Genomic DNA, 20435 nt, shown 5'->3' on the forward strand with positions numbered 1-20435 from the left:
TGTTAAGGTTTATTAGATGCACCATTATTTGGGCTGTAAATAATGATCATTCTACTTCTCTCTTTCCAGTTTTTATGTCTTATATTTATTTATTTATTTATTTTTGCCTTAATGCACTGGTAGGATTTTTTATATACAGTGGGGCCTTGACTTACGAGTGTCCCAACTAACGAGTTTTTCGAGATACGAGCCGTCTCTTGGCCGATTTTTTGCTTTGAGTTGCAAGCTAAAATACGGGTTACAAGCCAGCTTCAGATACCCCACCGCTAGTTGGTGCAACGAACGTCACAGTGAACGCCACAACATCAGCCCAGCATCACGTGTCATTGTAATGGTGAAAATTGGTTTGACATATGAGTAATTTGAGTTACGAGCTCCGTCATGGAACGAATTAAACTTGTAAGTCAAGGCCCCACTGTATGTGACTATATATTATATGTATTGTATTTATCCTGTTGTAGTTTGTTAAGCTCTTAGAAATATGGGGTGATATCTTTCATAAATATTGGAAAATTTCAACCATTGTTTCTTCAAATATTTCTTCTGAGCCATTTGAGCCATTCTCATTCATTCTATTTTCCTTCTAGGACTCCAGCTCCACATATGGTGGTCCATTTCATATTGTCCTACAGATGTAGCATGCTCTGTTTCTTTCTTCTTTTTCTTTCTTTCTTTCTTTTTTTTTTTTTTTTTTTTTTACAATTTTCTTCTTTGTGTTTCAGTTTGGATAATTTTTATTGCTCTGTTTTTAAAATCTCTGATCCTTTCCTCTACTTTGTCTAGTCTCTTTTAACACCATAAAATGAATTCTTTACTTCTGATTTCTGATATCATGGTTTTTATTTCCATGGGCCAGATAGATAGATTGATTAATAGATAGGTTGATAGACAGATAGATAGTAGATAGAGAATAGAGAGAGTAGATAAAGTGTGTGTGTGTTTCCAATCTATTCAAACTTCTTCCCCCTTTCCAATAGATCCTTTAAAATATTTATCATAGTTATTTTAAAGACTCTGTCTAGTAATTCCAATATCTAAGCCATCTCTGGACATGCTTCTATTAACTATTTCCTCTCTTGGCTATACACAACATCACCATTTATTGTGTCTTCTTGCATTTCATATTTTAAATTATTTAATTATATGTCTCATATTGTGTGTGAAAGTACAATAGAGACTGAGGTAGGTAATATTTACCCATCACAAAAGTTTATAGTCATTCTTTGTCAGACTGCTAGAGTGGAGACTGAATGAACTAATCTGTATCTGAGTGGGGTCTTGGCTTTTTCCAGGTATATTGCTGGTTTCTACAGAGCACTGATTTCAAATGTTACAAAGACTGGATAGGGACTTTCACTCAGCAGAGCTCAGGATCTGAACACCAGCAAAGTTCTGAGAACCTCATCAGTCCTACCATGGCTCTCCCTACCTGAGGAGATTTCTCTCTGCCTCCAGACTTCAAAGGGTCATTGTAATGTATTTGGTGAACTCCAAGAGTACCTCAGAGGGATTTCTCTTAGTTCTTCTTCTCTAACACCACCCTTCCATAGGTCACTCCCTTGCATTTGGGGAAGGCCCTATATACCTCAGGAACTGAGATCTCTCTCAACTCTCCTTTCTTATCCCTCGCCTTTGGCTAAATAACCCTATGTACTTGGTGAAGGCCTATGGAAAAGAGTTGGTAGATGGGTACAGCCTCTGTGGCCAGGATATATCAAAGACAAGATTTGGGAGATTCTAACCTGTCATTTCAGCCCCAGTGTGGCCATAACATGTTCACTAAAATTTAGACTGGTTTCTCCTTCCCCTCAATTCTGGTGGATTACTTCTGCTGCTCTACTAGAAGTGAATGTAATTATGGATGTCTTCTCCTTGAAAGGGCTTGACATTTTCTAGAATTTAGCTCATTTTTATTTCTTTGCTCTTTTTTTGTTGTTGTTTTGTTTTTTAAGCTCTAGTATGTAAATAGCTCTTGCAACTTTCTACATCTTAACCAGTTTTACTTTTCTTTTTGTTTTCATTATAGATTTTCTCCTGAAATATGATTAAAATTTCCTCTAGGAAAAGGAGCCTTTAATCTATTTCTCTGAATCCTTCAAAGCACCTAGTAATACTGTCTCATGCATCGTATGACCTCTGCAAATGTATATTAAAGGCTATATGAATTAAATAATAGATCTCAAAGAGTACTAATTTTAAAACTATAGAAATGAAATATGAAATAAACTGAATATGACAACAAAAGAAGCTAAAGGTGGATTGTAACTGGATGCCAAGATTGATTCTAAATTATTCATGTAGTTATGGTAACAATGCAGTCTTCCCCTATCAGCAAGTGATTGAAAAGACCAAAAGCCTTTCATTTAGAAGCCAGATGTTGGCCATGAATATTGAGAAGAAATTTAGTCAGAATAGTAGGCCAGAGTATGCTAACTGGTCAACTTAAAACTCTGGCTTCTACTGAAAGACTATAAAGAAAAGCCAAAAAAATAAAAATAAAAACCTCCCCACAAACAACAACAAAAACAGCTATAAAGGAAAGATAAAATAATAAAATCATTACATAAAGGATGGCATACATTTTAGAAACAGCACATTGAGTAATAGTTTTTGAGAATTTGAATAAAATTGTCTTTGTTTCATTATCTTGTAAAAAAAAGAAAAGAAATGCAGCACAATTATATTAAGAGAGAAAATGTTTCTAGTCCTTTTCCTACTGCCTTAAATAAACCCACATGACATGCTGTTCTGATGGATACTTAAAGATGCTCCTAATTATGTCCCTATTCTTATCTTAGAAATGACAATACATTTTTCTGTTTGTTTGTTTTTCTTGGTAAACCCACCATGAGAGTTTCCAGTAATTTACTGTTTAATTTCATTCTTACCGTTGTAGCATGATTTATACCTCTGCTGCTATGCTTCTTACACACACACACACACACACACACACACACTATTTACACAATAGTATATTTTCAATCATTTTTTCTTTGATAGCTTCCATTAGTCTTTTAAACATATTTCTTATCTCTACTCCCCTCATTCCCTTTCATCTTAATTTGTTATTTCTTATATTGGAGGTTTTATTTAACAGGTGTATCTGTGTGCATACATCAGGCCAAGTATTGTAGACATAATGTTCTTGCAATTACCTAAAGCCAACTTTTACTCAGAAGACTACAGTGGACACAATGACCAGTATCTGCAGCATTTCTCAGCTTCGAAATTAGTGTGGTGAGGGTGAGTAGAACACATTTTCAGAGTCTCCTGCATAAGGGTTTATTCCATCCTACAATTGGCTTTATTCTGTTTAGTTGGCTACTTGAAGATCTGACTGATTAGAGCAGGGAAGTGCTTACATTTTAAAAGGCAGAAACACTGTTCCAAGCCATCTCAGGACAGTTAAGATCTGCTGAGCAGACAGAAGGGGACACTTACTTTTCATTTCCTAAATTGCCCAACTTTTATAGAGTGAACTAGCTGCACGAGCAGCTTCCTGCAAGAAAGGAGAGCAGATGTCTCCCTAATGGCCATGTGGTGGAAGAAAAGCTATTGTGAATATCTTATGGCACCATGGTGTCTGGCCTGCTGGCGGGAGACAGTTTCACACCTCAGCCTGGGTTCTGAACCTGTCAAACAGCAAGAGGGATTCACAATTTTCTAAGCAGGAAAAGTTGGCTAGTGAGTGAACCTGGCCACTTGTTGAAATGTGTGAACAAAAAGGTGGAATTATAAATGAGCTGGCTTCCAACATGGATGGAAGCCTACAAAGTAAATGACGAGGCGTGCTCAGCACTGTCCTAAATTATGGGCATAGAAACTTGTAGTGAATCATGTGAAAATCCTGAGCTCCAAAGCCTCTTCTGAAGTTTGAGAGAAGTTGGAATGATAATATCCTGACTAATATCTCTATTACTTAGTAACATATGCAAGAGAAGAGCTGGGAGAAATCATTCACTTGAATTACTGTAACATACCCAGGAATCATTTAAGCAGACAAATAAGAAGAATTCTACTTTTTTGTGTGAGATGGTTGGTATTAAGCAATCATCCACTTGCTCTCTACCTGGATGGACTCCCCAGTAACAGGATTTATCACTTCTTTTGCAGAAATTCTCATCCCCAAAGCAAAATTAGCCACTCTTTGAGCATGGCTTCCAATAGGTACCGGAACACCCCCGACCACCATATAAGCATCTCCTATTGTTTCCACCTGTAAGGAAAAGAGGGTATTCAGAGGTTTTCCTAGATGCACCAAACATATTCCTAGATATTCTTGTCATTTTTCACATGTTGGTAGAAGGACCATATCAGGGGTGGTAATTATTTGCTAGGAGTATGAGGAGTGTGAAGAAGGAGGTGGGAAGAAAAATGACTCAGAAAACAACCAATAGAAAGCCAAAAGGCCTCTCTGCTTCTGGTAGAAACAAATCACAGGGAAGATGAAGCTGCTGGGGTAGGTGTAAGATGCCGTGTATTCAATATGCATTATTTGGGTTTAGATTTGATGCTAAATTTAAGGAGTAGGAGGACTCCTCTCTGGGAAAACAGTGTGCCCACCCCCACCCACCCCTCAAGCATCTTAGTATTGGGTATTATGAGGGATTCCTAAGAAACTAAAATTTATAAAATACTTCCAATTCCCTTTGAGCTCTTCCTCCTCACCCTGCTCTCATCCACACCAAACACCAGACCAGTAAAGAGAGAGGCCTGCAACTGAGGACCTGCCTGCCCAAGAGCACAGACACACACCCCGCAGGACACAGACACTTACTTTGTAGACTTCGTGGACACTAGTTAATCTGTCAAACTTGGAGTACATTGAATTCAGCATATTCACTATTTGGATAGGTTCACAGGCGGCACAGATGTTCGTAAATGTCACCACATCGCTAAAGAGGATTGTGCAGGTTTTAAATTCTCCTGCGACAGAAACCAGGTATTAGTAATAGCCAAGGATATGGAATGATAATTCCATGAATTCTAAATTCAAGTGCCCCTTGTGAACCAAATCTGACTATGTCTTGAGGAAAATGAGCAGGATGCCACTGACCATTCACCATTCACCCAGATGACGTTTATTGAGTGCCCGCTATGAGCTAGTCATCATGCTGGGAAAATCATATAACACGACGCAGGCACAGACCCTGCTTTTAAGAAGCTCCCAGTCTAGAGAGGGAGACAAAAGAGTAAACAGATACTCAGTAAGATGTGCCAAGTGCTGTGGGATGTCAGAAATGGGCTGAGTGGGCCTTGACTTAAGAGAAGCTCCAGGTCCAAGGCAGAGCCTGAACTGCAGGAGACCAGAGTCAGGGCTGGTAGAGACTGGTCACCATGAAGGACAGTGGGGAAGCTCCCATACCCTCACCATGTCCTTAACTCATCTGGCTGTTTCGACTCCTTTGCCATGCTTGCTAATTACATATAGCAGCCAGATGATCTGTTTAAATCACATCCCTGATTCTTCTGCCTCAAATTTTCCATGACTTCCACACTCTTAAACTAAAACACAACATCCTTACCATGGCCAAAAAGGGGACCTGCTCTTCCCCACCACCTCTCGGACCTCATGTCTCCATCCCTCCCTCCAGCTCACTCCAGCCCAGCTGGCCTGCTTGGGGTTTCTCCAGCATAGCAAGTGCCTCCTGCTTGGGCCCTTGCCCCTGCTGTTTCCTCTGCCCGACACACTCCTTTCTCATATATCCACAGGGCTCTGTCTTACCATTTCAAATGGAACCACCTCAGTGAGAACTTTCCTGACCACCCTATCAAAAATAACAGTTCCTAGATCTGTGTCCTCTTAGTCTGAATGTTGCCCTCCACCCCATAAGACTTATATAGCATGATATATATATAAAATAAAGAAATATGCTAACTAACCAGGACGCCTTAACAGGTCGACCAGACAGGAGGAGGTTGCGCGTGCAGTGTCGGGGGCAGGGTGGCAGGGGCCTCCATGCGCCTGTGCTGGGCGAGGGCCTGATCAGCAGCAGCCCTGGCTGCTTCAAGGGCTGGAGAGGAAGGCAGGGCCGAACCAGCAATTCGAGGGTGGGCAGCGCTACGCGATTTCGAATCACACACTGGCCTCCTAGTTTTAAGACTAGAGGCCCGGTGCATGAAAATTCATGCACTGGAGGGGGGTCCCTCAGCCCGGCCTGCCCCCTCTCATACTCCAGGAGTCCTCAGGGGTTGGAGGCGACCTGACAATCAGGGGAAGGCGATGCCCCATCACACCTCTGCTGCTGCCACAGCTAGCAGTGCAAGCCTCAGCCAGCCCTGGTTACCTGAGCCTCGGATGGCCCTGGGTGGCTGGGCAGCTGACATCTGAGGCTTGCCTGTGCCTTGGGCCAGCCCTGGGTGGCTGGGGGGCTGAGAGGACTAGAAAACTCCGGAGGCCTTGCTGTGTGCCTGCCATTCTGGCGGGGCTGAGGGGATATCTTGTGGCTGTGGGTGCCACCATCTTTGAGGGCATGGCGGTCAATTAGCATATTCCCTCCTTATTGGCTATGGGCACCACCATCTTTGCAATGGCATGAGGGTCAATTAGCATATTCCCTCTTTATTAGATAAGATTGTTTATTAGGGTATTGCCTATCTCCTTCATTGAAACATAAGCTTCATGAGATGAGAGACTGTTTTGAACTCTGCTGTAACCCTGGCACCTGGAGCAGGGCCTGGTACAGAGTAAAAGCTCAGTAAGTATGTGTTGAATGACTATATGGATAGCTCTTTGACCAGAGCTGGGTGCCTTCTGTATTATTCGTACCTATGGTAATAATATCCCATTCATCTAACTTTCTATTCCCTGTGGCTTCTGGCCTACCATTCTCTCTATATTCTTCCTACTTTTATCATCTCCTTTTTAAATATATTTCACTGACTTTCCCCCGTTTTTACATAATAGGTGTCCCCTAAAGTTCAATACAAACTGTCTTCTCTTTTCACCTCATGCCCCCTAGGTGACCTTCTCCATCATTCATAGGGCCTATGATGAACTACCATTCACCCTGGGATAACCCCCAGATCTTTGTCCTAGAATATACATTGAGCTCTCCCTACGATTCCTGACTGCCTGTTGGTCATGTTATAGAGAGCATCCCATGGTCATTTCACACTCAACAGCTCTAAAACTGGCCGGGCTTTGCTGCTCTCAAGCCTATTCTCTCTGTTCTGTCTTACGATAAAGTATCACATCTTTCCCTGCTATAACCCTTACACTCATCACTGACTCCTATCTTTTGCCTTCCCTATCTTATCAGTTATGAAATCCTCCTGATTCCTACTCATGCTGTCTTACTTCAGGCCTTTCTCATCACTGAACTGCACTTGTATGGGCTCTCAGTGTGCCTCCCTCACATGTGTTCTCTGCACTGTAACCAAATTATATTTACAAAGCTAATCATATCACTTCCATTATAGGAAAAATACTTTATTGAATTCCCACATTTAAAATATAAAACAATTTTCATTCCCATGGTAATCCAGATTCATCACTCTATCACCTAAGCCTCATCCCATCTGCCAGCCTCATAAGGCACCACTTTGCCATGTACCCCCATGTTCTAAGGACAATACCTACAGTATTTATTTTTACATGACCTTGTCTTTCCTCTTACCATCTCACTCTCCCAAGTGCCCCCGCCTTTTTTGCTGATATTCAGCCTCATGGCCCAACTCAAGTGCCACACACTTTATATAAGCCTTCACAACACCACCTATTTATTCTTAATTTCCCTGTTATCTGTGTTTCTACAGCACCTTATGTGGTAGAAAGAGCATGAATTTTTGAATTAGATAAACTTATTGGTTTACTCATAAGCTGGGGTGAATGTAAATTAGCTCAGCTGTACAGTATGGATAAATAACACCCCCCTCCTAGAAATATTCAGAACATTAAATGAAATAGCAAACATAAAATAACAGATTCTGGCACAATTCTTGCTCCTAAATGAATGTTCATTTCTTTTTCTTTGGCCATGCCCATGCCCTCTCCCACTAATTTATTCCATGTATATCTCTCAAACCCACAAAACTATGAACTATTTTGTGTTCCCAGAACCTGGAATAGCACCCTGGCACTAAGTAAGTTCACCTTGCATGTATGGTGAATGAACACATGCCCACTACAAATGGAAAGTTCAGAGTGAACATAAGATCCTTCGTTCCAGAAATAGCTTGGTCTCCCAGAAGGGCCCCAAGAGGCACCCCATTTCCAGTCATAGTGAAGAACTCTATTCATGGCCACTGAGCAAAGGCCAGTCTTCGGATGCAGCTTTAAATTTCTGGGGAACATTATATATGCTGGTGTAGCTGACAGGCATTTTTATTTAATCCCTATTTCACTTCTGTATTACTTTTATTATTCTCAAAAGTAGACAGGAGAAAACGGAGGATATATAACCCAAGATCACATTGCTCAGAAGCGATGGAGCCAGAATTCAAATCCAGATCTGCCTGGTTTCAGATCCTATACCCTTAACCACTAAGGCACACTGCCTCACACTCAGAGGTCCTGTGACAAGAAGGGAGGGCCTTACCTGCATCCACCTTTTTGCCTTCCTTCAGCTGGTTGGCCACATGTTCGGGTAGCATGGCATAAAGCAAGGTCTCTGTTTTCTTCTTTTCTATGGCCAAGTGTTTAGAGAGGACCCGCAGCTCTTCCTTCTTCCTCTCCAACTGGGTGGACAGCTCCATCTCAGCCAGTCGCTGCTGGTTCAGCAGGATGAGATCCCTGGTGGTGTCGTGGGGGGCGAGGTCAGAAAGATGCATCTGGCGTTCCTCCAGCTCCTGCAGGCTGCGGAGCTTCGGGGAGCACAGGTATATCATGCACCGCACGGACTCCATCCAGATCATCTGGCCTTGCCATCACAGAGAGAAATGTGACAAGAAAGCCAGTCACCAACAGGAGAGGACCTGGCTCCCAGACCATCACCACATAGTGAGCCTTTCTAGCCAGGGCACAGTCTCACTCCTTCCATTTTAGTCAAATTTCGTGAAAGTTATCTATACTTCCTGCCTCCACTTATTCATCTCCCCTTCTCTACATGGCCTCCAAACACCTGCTCCTACACAAGTCTGCCAGTCTTTCCCTTCCTCAGCCAATATGCTGTTTGCTGGTGTGAAGCAGGCCATCCTCCCTGACACTGCTTTCTCCCTGAGGTTTCCCTACTTCTTTCAATTATTCCTTTAGGCTTGTTGTTGTTGTTCATTCGTTAAATGTTGGTGTTCCCCAGGGTTCTGTCTTGGTAGTCTTCTCTTTTAACATTCCACAACTTCATCTACACCATGCTGACAATGAGTCTGTATTTCCAGAGGAAACCTTGCTTCCCAGACTCAATATGCACATTTCTTTAAAAATATGTATGCTTATTGTTTTAGTACAAAAGTAATGTGCATCCACTGCAAAAAAGGAAAATGTGGAAGACAAAAATTTGCTTAGAATTCCACCACATAATCACTCTTAATATTTTGCAGTACACGTCTGCTTTTATTTCTTTTATTATTATTTATTTATTTTTACTTTTATTATTATTATTTTATTTTTTTGTTAATCCTCACCCAAGGATCTTTTTTTCCATTGATTTTTAGAGAGCGGGAGGGAGGGAGAGAAACACAGAGAGAAACATCAATATGAGAGAGACACATCGATTGATTGCCTCCCACATGCACCCTGACCAGGGCCGGGGATTGAGCCTGCAACCCAGGTACTTGCCCTTGACCCTTCAGTTCAAGGGCTGAAGCTATAACCACTGAGCCAAACAGGCAAGGGCTATTATTCTTTAAATTTTGATTCTTTATTGTTGAAGGTACTATAGATGTCCCCTTTTTTTCTCCCATTGACCCTCTCTACCTCCCACCCGTCCACCCCACAACCCACTAACCAGGCCTTCACCACACTATTATCTGTGTCCATGGGTTATGCATATCCTATATAATAAAAGCCTAATATGCTAAGTGTCCAGTCAACCAGTTGGCCGTTCAACCAATCAAAGCGTAATATGCCAATGATATGTTAAGGTGGCTCAACTGCTCACTATGACATGCACTGACCACCAGGGGGCAGACACTCTGACTGGTAGGTTAGCTTGCTGCTGGGGTCTGGCCAATCAGGACTGAGCGAGAGGAGCTGGACATGCCCTGGAGCCCTCCCCAGCTGGCCAACCTCCCACATCTCTCCCGGCCTCAATCATGCACTGGTGGGGTCCCTTGCCTGGCCTGCGCCCTATTGCAATCCAGGACTCCTCAGGGGATGTCGGAGAGCTGGTTTTGGTCCAATCCCACAGGGGGAGCACTGCTCAGCCAGAAGCCAGGCTCATGGCTGGCGAGCCCAGTGGCAGTGGCAGGAGCCTCCCCACCTCTGCAGTAGCACTAAGGATGTCCAACTGACGGCTTAGGTTCCCAGGGGGATCGGGCCTAAGCCATCAGTCGGATGTCCCCTGAGGGCTCCTGGACTATGAGAAGGCACAGGATGCCCTGTGAGTGCACAAATTTCGTGCACTGGGCCTCTAGTATGCATATAAGTTCTTTGGTTAATCTATCCCCACCTCCCCCACCACCCACTTTCTTCTGAGATTCATCAATCTGGTCCATGCTTCTATGTCTCTGCATCTATTTTATTCATCAGTTTATTTTGTTCATTAGATTCCACATATGAGTGAGATTATGTGATACTTGTCTTTCTCTGACTGGCTTATTTTGCCTAGCATAATACCCTCCATGCTGTCTCAAAGGGTAAGAAATCCTTTTTTATAGCTGCATAGTACCTTATGTAATATATATTTTTATAGGCCCTCCCCCACCCCCCCAAAAAGAGTTATCTGGCATCTTCTTTTTGTAATCTTCATTTTTCATTTAAAATATATAATAGATATTCTTCCACATTATTAAATGTAGATATGCATCATTTTTGCTGGCTACACTTATATGACCTTTAAGCAATAAGCTAGAATTGATTATATCCCATCTCATTTACTGATCTAAACAACATTCAATGAGAAAGTAACTTAAAGTAACTCATTGTGTATAATTATAGCTATTATGTTAAAGGATATATTTTTATACATGAAATTCCTGAAACAAAGAATATGTTCATTTTAAGGCTTTGATACATATTGCTAAATTGCCCTCTAAAGAGATTGTGACAATTTATACTCCCATTAACAGTGATTTTTAAAATATCTATTAAGTATTTATATACATAGATATCACTGAATTCACCTTTTATTTCCTCTGCCCATCTTCTCTTTCTTCATTAATTCTTTCATAACATATGCACTTAGTCCCTGCTATGAGCCAGGCACGTGGTCTTAGACATTGAGAATGTAGCAGTGACTCAAACTGATGAAAGTTTCTGCTCTCAAGGAGTTTACATCATATCTTTTCTCCGTTAATCACCTTCATCATCCAGTTACCCAAGCAAGAAAATTAATAATTATCCTAAGTACTCATTTTCAACTCCTACATCCAGTCACCAATTTCTGCCTTAATTATGTTGTGCCTCTGTTCCCTGATCACCATCCAGTGCCACTGCCTGAGTGCACTCAGTGCTTTAAAGCTTCCCACCTGTTCTCCAGTGGCAGCCTCCACCTGGCCATCCTTCAGACGCCTCCAGAGTGATCATCCTAAACCTCAAATCTGGACATGGCAGACACTTAAAAAATGTTCCCAACTGCACAATAGAGCTCAGGTCCTCATCTTGCAGCCTTATCACTCATCACTCTACTCCACAACTCATTTGGGATTCCCAGAGCACATCATTTTCCTCCCAGGTATCTCTACTGTTTATACTGAGAGCACCTAATTACAAGTTTAATAAAAAGACAGCTCAAAATGTGTCCCCTCTCACACCATATATAAAAATCAACTTAGAATAGATCAAAGACCTAAATGTAAGAGGTAAAATGATGAAACTCTTCGAAGAAAGCACAGAAGACCTGAATGACATTGGATTTGGCAATGATTTCTTCTATGTGACACCAAAAGCACAGTCAATAAAAGAAAAAACTAGATAAGTTGGATCACATCAAAATGTGAAACATCTGAGCATCAAAGGACTCAATCAACAGAGTGAATCCCCCCCCCCCCCCAATGGAAAAGAAGAAAATACTTGCAAGTCATATTTCTGATAAGGGGTTAATATCCAGAATATTTAGTGAACTCCTACAACTCAACAACAGAAAAAAAATAATTAAAAAATGAGCAAAGGATTTGAATAGACATTTCTCTAAAAATATATATACAAATGGCCAATACACACATTAAAAATGCTCAATCAGCCTGGGTGGTGTAGCTTAGTGGTTGAGCATCGACCTATGAACCAGGAGGTCACAGTTCAATTCCTGGTCAAGGCACATGCCTAGGTTGTAGACTCAGTCCCCACTATGGGGTGTGCAGGAGGCAGCTGATCAATGATTCTCTCTCATCATTGATGTTTCTATTTCTCTCTCCTTCTTTCTTCCTCTCTGAAATCAATTAAAAAAATATTTTAGAACATGCTCAATCATTAGGGAAATGAAAATCAAAACCATAATGAGATACCAGTTAAAATCCATTAGAATAGCAATTATAAAAAACAAACAAACAGAAAACAAAAAAGCAGGAGATAACAAGTGGTCATGAGGATGCGGAGTAATCGGGATTCTTGTGCACTCTGTATGGTAATTTAAAATGTACAGCAGTGTTGGAAAACAATATGGCAATTCCTCAATAAATTAGAAACAGAATTATCATAAGACCTAGCAATTCCACTTTTGTTTTAAAGTCTATTTTGTCTGATGTAAGTGTTGCTACTTCAGCTTTCTTTTTGTTTCTATTTGCATGAAATATCTTTTTCTATTTGTTCACTCTCAGTCTGTATGTGTCTTTTGATTTGAAGTGAGTCTCTTGTAGGCAATATATAATGGGTCATGTTTCTTAATTCATTCAGCCACCTTAACTATGCCATTTTATTGGAGCATTGAATCCCTTTACATTTAAAGTAATTATTGACAAGCATGTACTTATTGCCGTTTTGTTGTCTTGGTTGTTTTTATAGTTCTCCTCTGTTCCTTCCCTCCCCCCTTAACCTCTTCCTTTATGTTCTTTTTGTCTGTTTATTTTCAATAGAGCCTTTTTTGTTCATATCTTTTTTTTATTCTTTGTATATCTCTTATAAGTTGTTGGTTTGTGGCTTCCAATGAGGTTTATGTGTTCCATTCTTTACGTATAGCAGTTTATTTACATATAGCAGTTGATACATTTTTATACCTCCCCCCATTTCATGTCATTGTTGCCATATTTTAGAACTTTTATGTTTTTTGTGTCTCTATTTACTATAGTTTGAATTGAACTTGATACTTTCTTTAATCTTTGTAGTAGCTTTTTAAATGTCTGATTTGCTGTATTTATGTTATGTAAAATTTATCACAAACAAACTAAAATGAAAGCAAAATGTGTGCCCTATTAACTATAGGTCAAATGATCAGGTTATTATACAAAATACAGATGTTAAATTAGTACCAATAGTACCATGTGCACTCTAAAAATTTTGGTAACAGAGGCCACAATTTCATTTTATATAAAATAAAATATATTTTAATATTTTACAAAACTTGCCATATAATGCACATGGTACTACTGGTACTAATTTAATGTCTGTCTTTTGTATAGTAGGATGATATATAATTAGTGTCCATTTGTGTCTAAACCAGAATTGATTGAAGAAATAAAATATATTGCTTACAGATCAAGCCAAATAGAAATGTAACTGTTCTGAATGCAATCTCTGCCCCACTTTTTATCCAACTTTTTTCAGGAAATTGGAAGGCTCTGCCTCTTTCATTTCTAACCAATCTCCCAAACAGCAGAGGGCAAGGGGGAAGGGTTGAGTTACTACCTCGGAGTTTGAGCGTGGGTTGACGTTTCCATGCTTCAGGCATCATTTCTCTCCGTGCCTTCAGGACAAATTGACTGTTGATAAATTTGCAGATGCTGGAAATGTTGAAGGTAACTTGAGGATGAATGATGGAGAAATATTCATCTAATCGAATCTTCTGTGTTTGGAGTCCTGGGACATACTTCTGAATATTCACTCCCATTTGCTTGACCCTCAGCTATGCACAGAGGACAGATGTAAGACTAAGGAATGGAAATAACCTGCACCATTAACGTTCCCTTAGAAATATCTTTCTGGCCATGCTGTGTGACTCACTGGTCGGGGGCGGGGGTGGGGAGTGTTGGGGGGGGGGCGTCAATAATGGAATAAACACCAGGGAAGTAACAAATGTTATTTTAAAACTCAAATCCGCAGCTAATCTCTGAAAGAGAAAACAATAGTATTGAAGTGCTCAAAAGCATATCTCTGACTAACAAGAAACAGAAGTTAAAGCTCTCAATTGGGCTAATAGTGCTTCCCTAGCTCTGTGAGACTTCTCTCTCTTCCTCTGTTTAGAATTAATTAATAAAGAAACTAGCAAATTATATAGCATTGGACCTGATATGCAGGCTGGATCCAGGGAACACACAGAAGGAAGGAGCAAGGTGAACACCCTTTACATGAAATGCCCACTGTTAGTACCAGCTGTCCAAGCATACTTAGCTTTGTCACCATGGGGACTTTGGGAGGCTATAGAAATCAACCTAACCTTACGAATTAGTATTATTAAATTTTCTGTTATTCTATTCCCAAAACTTAAAGATAAATGGATTTTTAAAAGTAAATCAGAATTTAAAATATTAATAGTAGCAATAATAATATCCTCAGGACATTAGGGAAAACCGAAGTATATTGAGTTATAATTTCCTAGTTAGTTCTTATGGGGTGTTTGATTTCCTCAATTAGATAAATTCTTTGCAAGCATAGATGATCCTCAAGTGAGTAAATGCCATAGACTCTGTAACCGGAAGTTCACTCATAAGTGGTGATTTAGCATATTTATGCATTCACATAAATAACAGAAAGAGTCACAATGGCTGATAGCATGTTAACTAATCTTCTGGGCCAAATTTACTTTGCCTAATTGGCCTTTTAATGAGTTCATAATCAATTTAGCTGACATATGTTTTATCCAAGGAAATTGAAAATGAACAAACATTACTTGTTAATGGTCATTCTCACAACACCCACAGTGGCCAACTTATGCCACTGACCTCTTCCCACCTTCAAGTTGCAGAAAGTAAAGTCAGATTGGCACACCCATGGAGGCATAAGGTTGATGAGTGGTCACATTTAGAATTCCTCTGCCATTGCTAATGACAGTGTTCCCTTATTTCTTGGGATTGTGAATTTTAGTGTCACTTCCTTTTTCTCTAGTGGCAAACTTTCTTATGCACTCACTAGTTCAGACCTCTTGGCGTTCCTTCCTCCCATATTTACCAAGAAGATTCTGCATCTGGTTTCTGGAGGCTGCCACAGTGAAAAGGAAGTCAACGGTCCTATGCAGCTAAGTCCTGGTCTCCCAAACCCTGGGCACTCTTTAAGAACTTAAAAGTCACTAACAGCCAGAATGACTATAACATGCTCAGGTCCCCAGAGTATCCCCAATCCAAGCTCCAGAGGAAAAGGGCCCCTTACTGATTCATCAAATACGACGTGGAAAGGAAAAGCATTGCAGAATGTCTTAACTTCAATCCAGAGCTGCTCGGGATAAAGCGGCACAAAGGTGTTCAGGAGATGCCCTGGATGTAAAAAAAGAAGAAGAGTCCTGTTTACAGACCACTTGCGCCACCAACCTGGCACAGAGTGGCGCTCAGGAGAGTATCTTAAATGTTTCCCAGGCAAAGTGCAGTCCCCACTCTTCTGCACGCTCCCTCCGCATCTCCAGATGGTCATGGCAATTCCTCTTCCAAATGAAAACAAATGGAAAACTTGCTACCAGGTTGAGAAGTGCCCCTGCCCCCGCCAAGTTTCTGCCTCCCGCTGAAGAGTTTCTAGGCCAATTATGTCTCCCCATGAAAACCGAGTCTGCATTGAAACAGTGACAGCCAGACAATGAGCTCACAGAGCAGAGTGTGTGTGCCGGGCCCAGCGTCAGGGACATTTGCCATGGAGCTTTTGAGACTGACAGTTTTGGGTGACACATTAAAATTTAACCAACAGCCCTATTTGGCAGAGGGTAGAGATTCTAAATGGAGCCTTTTTGATATGAAAATGTCCTAGACAAAGGATGTCAATTGTGTGTTTGAGTAGCTTGCCATGGCTTGAGGGACTTAAAATGCAGCCCTTTGAGCCCTGCAGACCTTCTCCCAGATGCATGTCATCGTGATCCAGGGGGACTTGATGAGGACACGCTAGCTCCCTTCTCCTGGTGGGTCAGAACCCTTATTCTGATTCAGGCATTAGGTGCTGATCCGGAGACCAGCCAGCAGAGAGACTACTGCCTTCACTTTTCAGATGGAAGATGAAGGACCTTGTTCAAGATTACACAGCTCCCCAGGGACAGAGCCAGAAATCTGCTCTCTTGCCTCTTGATTCAGTGTCCTTTGCATTACTGGACACCATGCTTATTAATCACAGACTTCTAGGCCAGAAATGCATGCCAGTGCAGAAGGCCTGAAGAGCCATGGACAATTCATTGTTCTTGATAATATGTCAGTACTCATCTTCCTTCTCTTCAGCACAGTCACCCAGTAGGGCTGATTCCAATCCTCTCTGACTACAGGGGAAACTGTTTCTCCATGTCACCCAGCACAAATCAAGGGGGCAAAGGGAGGCAAGTTAGAATCTGACATTTTAAATTTAAAAACCATACCAGCCAAAACCAAATTCTGCAGAATCAGGGACATAACAATCATTGAGGACTTTGCCCTTTTGTGTGCAATCACTCTTGGGAGCCAAGGTTGGAAGAATAGCCCACTCACCTTTTCCAAACATGACTACACTTCTCACAACTTCCCAGCGAGATTTCTTCACAGGGCAAACAGAGATACTCAAATATTTCTCCTTCATCCTTAGGAAAGCTGCCTGGAGGGCCTGCAGTGACAGGGAGAGAAGCATGTGCGCCTGGTCACATGACTGGTCATGGAACTGGAGATGCACAAGCCCCATTTGCTGTGATTGGGGCCACAGGAACAGCAAGAGCTGCAAGGTCAATCCTACCAAGACTTTGTAAGCCCTGAGATTTTTATATAAGTAATCCTCAGGCTGGTTCTCTCTCAAAGGCAGCAAGAACCTTTTATAAGAGTGGGCTGGCAGGAAATCACACATGGTCATCTTCTCTTCCCATGGTTGTAGATTCTGCAGTGAACAGACTTGAGGTGGGCTTTGCTGTAAGATATAAACACTGTGTGCCCCAGGAATCACAGGCTTATCTGGATATTTGTACAAGCTATGTGGATAGAGAGCTGTGCATCTAATATATGTGGTGCCTAAACAGATAATAGAACATCTGTAAGTCACAACTGAGGTAGCCAACCACAGGATCATGAGTTCACTCCAGACCCCTGACTGGTCCCAGCTGCATAAATGGGCACTAAGGACTTGAAAGGTCAGTTTATTTCAGAAAGGGTGCAAAATAAGCCACAGGGTCAAATTTCAAAACCTTTATATTAGTATTTTTATAGGTGAAAATTTTCCAGGCTAAGGTATACCCCAGAAAACTTCCCAACACATATGTAGGTTACCTTAAACAAGTGGTTGTCAACTAGGAGTGATTTTGTCCCATACCCCTAGCTGGGGACCTTTGGCAATGCTTGAAGATATTTTTGATTGCCACAATTGGGGGGCAGGGTGCTGCTAGCATCTAATTGGTAGAGACCTGAGGTGATGCTAAACATCCTATAATGCACAGGAGAGTCCATCACATCAAAGAATTATTTAGTCCAGAATGTCAGTAGCTAAGAATGAGAAACCCTGACTTAATCCACTAGTAGAAGGTGCAGTTGACTCTCCCACTAGGAGGGACCATGCTTTTTGAGGACACAGCAAACCCAGTACCTCTTGGTCTCTCTGGATGTCCTGACCATCTTGTAACTTATTTGGCTTTGCTTTTCTTATCTGTCTGTGAGGCTTCTGCACAATCAGAAACACAACGTGCTCCATCTTCCCTGTCCTCTCCGCTTCCTCATTCATGTCAAGTATATCCATGGACACATCAATGTTGAAGAAGTCTTTGGCCACAGCTTCAATGATACCTGTAGCCGGCAGAAGAACACCTGTTAGTGAGGGATGGCAGAAGGCAATGTGTCAGCAAAAAAAAAAAATAATCAAGTTATACAACGTCTGATGAATATTCCAGAGTTCACCAAGTCTGTGCCTTGCCTCAAGACAAGCAGCATATGAGATATTAATAAAATTAAAAAATAAAATAACTTTACAGAGATTTAAGCTATACATGGCTTAAACTATACATGGCTATACAAGTACATCCCTGCCACTCTAAATTAAGCATCTTTTGTGTGTTGGTTTATTTCAGGGAAGTATTTAACTTATTAAATGAACTCTGGAAATAATGTAATCAAAATTCATTGTAAAAGCATTAAGGATCATGTTTTTAAAGTGTTCCTCTGGGAATCTAACCCAGGGTTATATAAAAAAGGTAAAAGCATGCCTGAAGGTGTTCATCACAGTACTGTTTACAATAGCAACAATGGTATCAACTAAAATATCAAAAATAGGGGATTGGTTAATTACAATGTTGAATATTGGAGAAGCACAAACCCCATCCATAGATGGTGGTTTTGCAGACCGTACGAACATGGGAGGATGATTTTTCTATAATGCTGAATACAAAAAAAAAGTTGATACAAAAGAATATATGCAGAATTATTACAACTATGTAAAAACCATCCTAATTTTCAATGTTGATATAAAAGTGAAAATTATTCCTTTTTTTGGCACTTTAAAAACTTATTTTAAAGACTCAGAACTTTGGGAATAATGGTCAAGGTGGTGAAGCGTCAGACACTGGAAGAGATGGAGTGTAACTTCCTGCCCACAGCTGGCTTTGAGCCATCTGGAGAATTTGTGGGGAAAGCCACCGAGACCTCATAGCTGTGGGATGGGTTAAGCTGTCCCCATACCTGGTACAATGTGGCACAGACCACTTCTATCAGAGTAGTAATGGAGAAGCATTTCCTGGTCTGCTCCTTTCTCCAAACGAAACGATGGTGCATTCATCTCCTAATTAAAAGACACAGCATGTTTTTCCCAGTGAATGCAAGTTGTTTAAATTATGCTTCTTAAGGCTTTGTGAAACAAAAGAACTTATCCATTACAGCACATAGAACTATATTCCAACCTCCCCTACTCATACAAAAATAAAATCTACCATGGCCCCTATATGTCAGGAATGTATATTATAACTAACCCCCTAACCAACTATATATGCAAGTATGACCTTCATTTTAAAGAGGAGGAAACTGAGGCTTCGGGCGACTAAAGCTAAATTAATAATGGGACAACATTTTGACCCTCACAAAGCCTTTCCACCTATCATGCTGCTTTCCCCTCACTCCAAGGGTTGCCATGCTTGGTTTGTGACCAAGTTACCATGGATATCTTCACTCTCAGAAAGATCAGGGGCTCAGAGGAATTTGCAAGTGGAGAAGAGTTTATTTCTTGTTCTGGAAGAATAATGTCCTGTGTAGTGAAAATTTTCACATTTGAAACATCAAGGATACATCAGCAGAGATAATCTTTCTCCAGGAATAAGCGTTGCCATCCAAGAATGCACCATGTCCCGTTAGACGAATATCAGGAAATGAGGATGAGGACTCTGTCGGGGGAGAAGAGTCCCTGCTTGATGAGCAGGCAGCTCAGCACCCTGGCTCATAGCTTTTGGTCTGAGTGAAGGAACAGATTGAGGTGCATGAGGTGCATTCTTTCTGAGATCTTTGCTCTCTCCCATGGTGGAGTGGATGTGTGGGAGGTGTGCCTGTGTGTGTGTGTGTGTGTGTGTGTGTGTGTTGGGAGAGTTGCCAGTTAAAATGAGAAATTTTCCCCAAAATAATTATTTTATCTTTCCAAAAGTATATACATAGAGATAATGCGTGTATGTATGTATGTATATATGTGTGTGTGTTTGTATCTTGACAGAATATAAAAAAGATTTGAAGTATCACATATAAAATTATGTGATAAAACAGGAAATTAAAAGTTATTTTTTAAAAAATTATATCCAAACCCTGCATAGTGGGAAAAATAAAGGGGTATAGAAGGACTAAATTAAAAATAGACCTACTCCTGTGACTATTTCCCCCTCACGTCTCGTTCCCAGCCTAGGCCACTTCCCGGAGATACTTCCTCAAAGTTTGAGCTTTCAATTCTTCTGATCAGTGGCTCCAATGCTCTGAATAACATAATTATACTGTTATTTTTGATTAAGATAGGGCTTTATGGAAGTGGAGAATCAGAGCAAAGAGAAAGTAATGAGAAGTAAACCAGAGCATGGTTTTTGGAGTCAGCCACACCTGGATTTGGGTACTAGCTCAGCTACCACAACCTGGGTGATTTAGAA

The 20435-nt window shown here is 41.0% G+C and overlaps 1 protein-coding gene across 1 annotated transcript in view; it reads right to left on the reverse strand.

Annotated features, from left to right (window-relative positions):
• Window positions 1-20435, reverse strand: part of LOC139006237 (guanylate cyclase soluble subunit beta-2-like) — a 56078-nt gene that overhangs the window by 17793 nt on the left and 17850 nt on the right. Inside the window, exons 3-10 of the mRNA XM_070408729.1 lie at window positions 19000-19099; window positions 17915-18111; window positions 16840-16951; window positions 15554-15657; window positions 13877-14093; window positions 8541-8861; window positions 4778-4926; window positions 4070-4216 (exon numbers count right to left, since the gene is read on the reverse strand). Coding sequence (XP_070264830.1) covers window positions 4070-4216; window positions 4778-4926; window positions 8541-8861; window positions 13877-14093; window positions 15554-15657; window positions 16840-16951; window positions 17915-18111; window positions 19000-19099 — 1347 coding nt within the window. The remainder of the gene's footprint in view (window positions 1-4069; window positions 4217-4777; window positions 4927-8540; window positions 8862-13876; window positions 14094-15553; window positions 15658-16839; window positions 16952-17914; window positions 18112-18999; window positions 19100-20435) is intronic.

Source organism: Myotis yumanensis, unplaced genomic scaffold, assembly GCF_028538775.1.
Source record: "Myotis yumanensis isolate MYYU_CA2020_CCGP unplaced genomic scaffold, mMyoYum1.0.hap1 SCAF_3, whole genome shotgun sequence".
Classification (NCBI taxonomy): Eukaryota; Metazoa; Chordata; class Mammalia; order Chiroptera; family Vespertilionidae; genus Myotis; species Myotis yumanensis.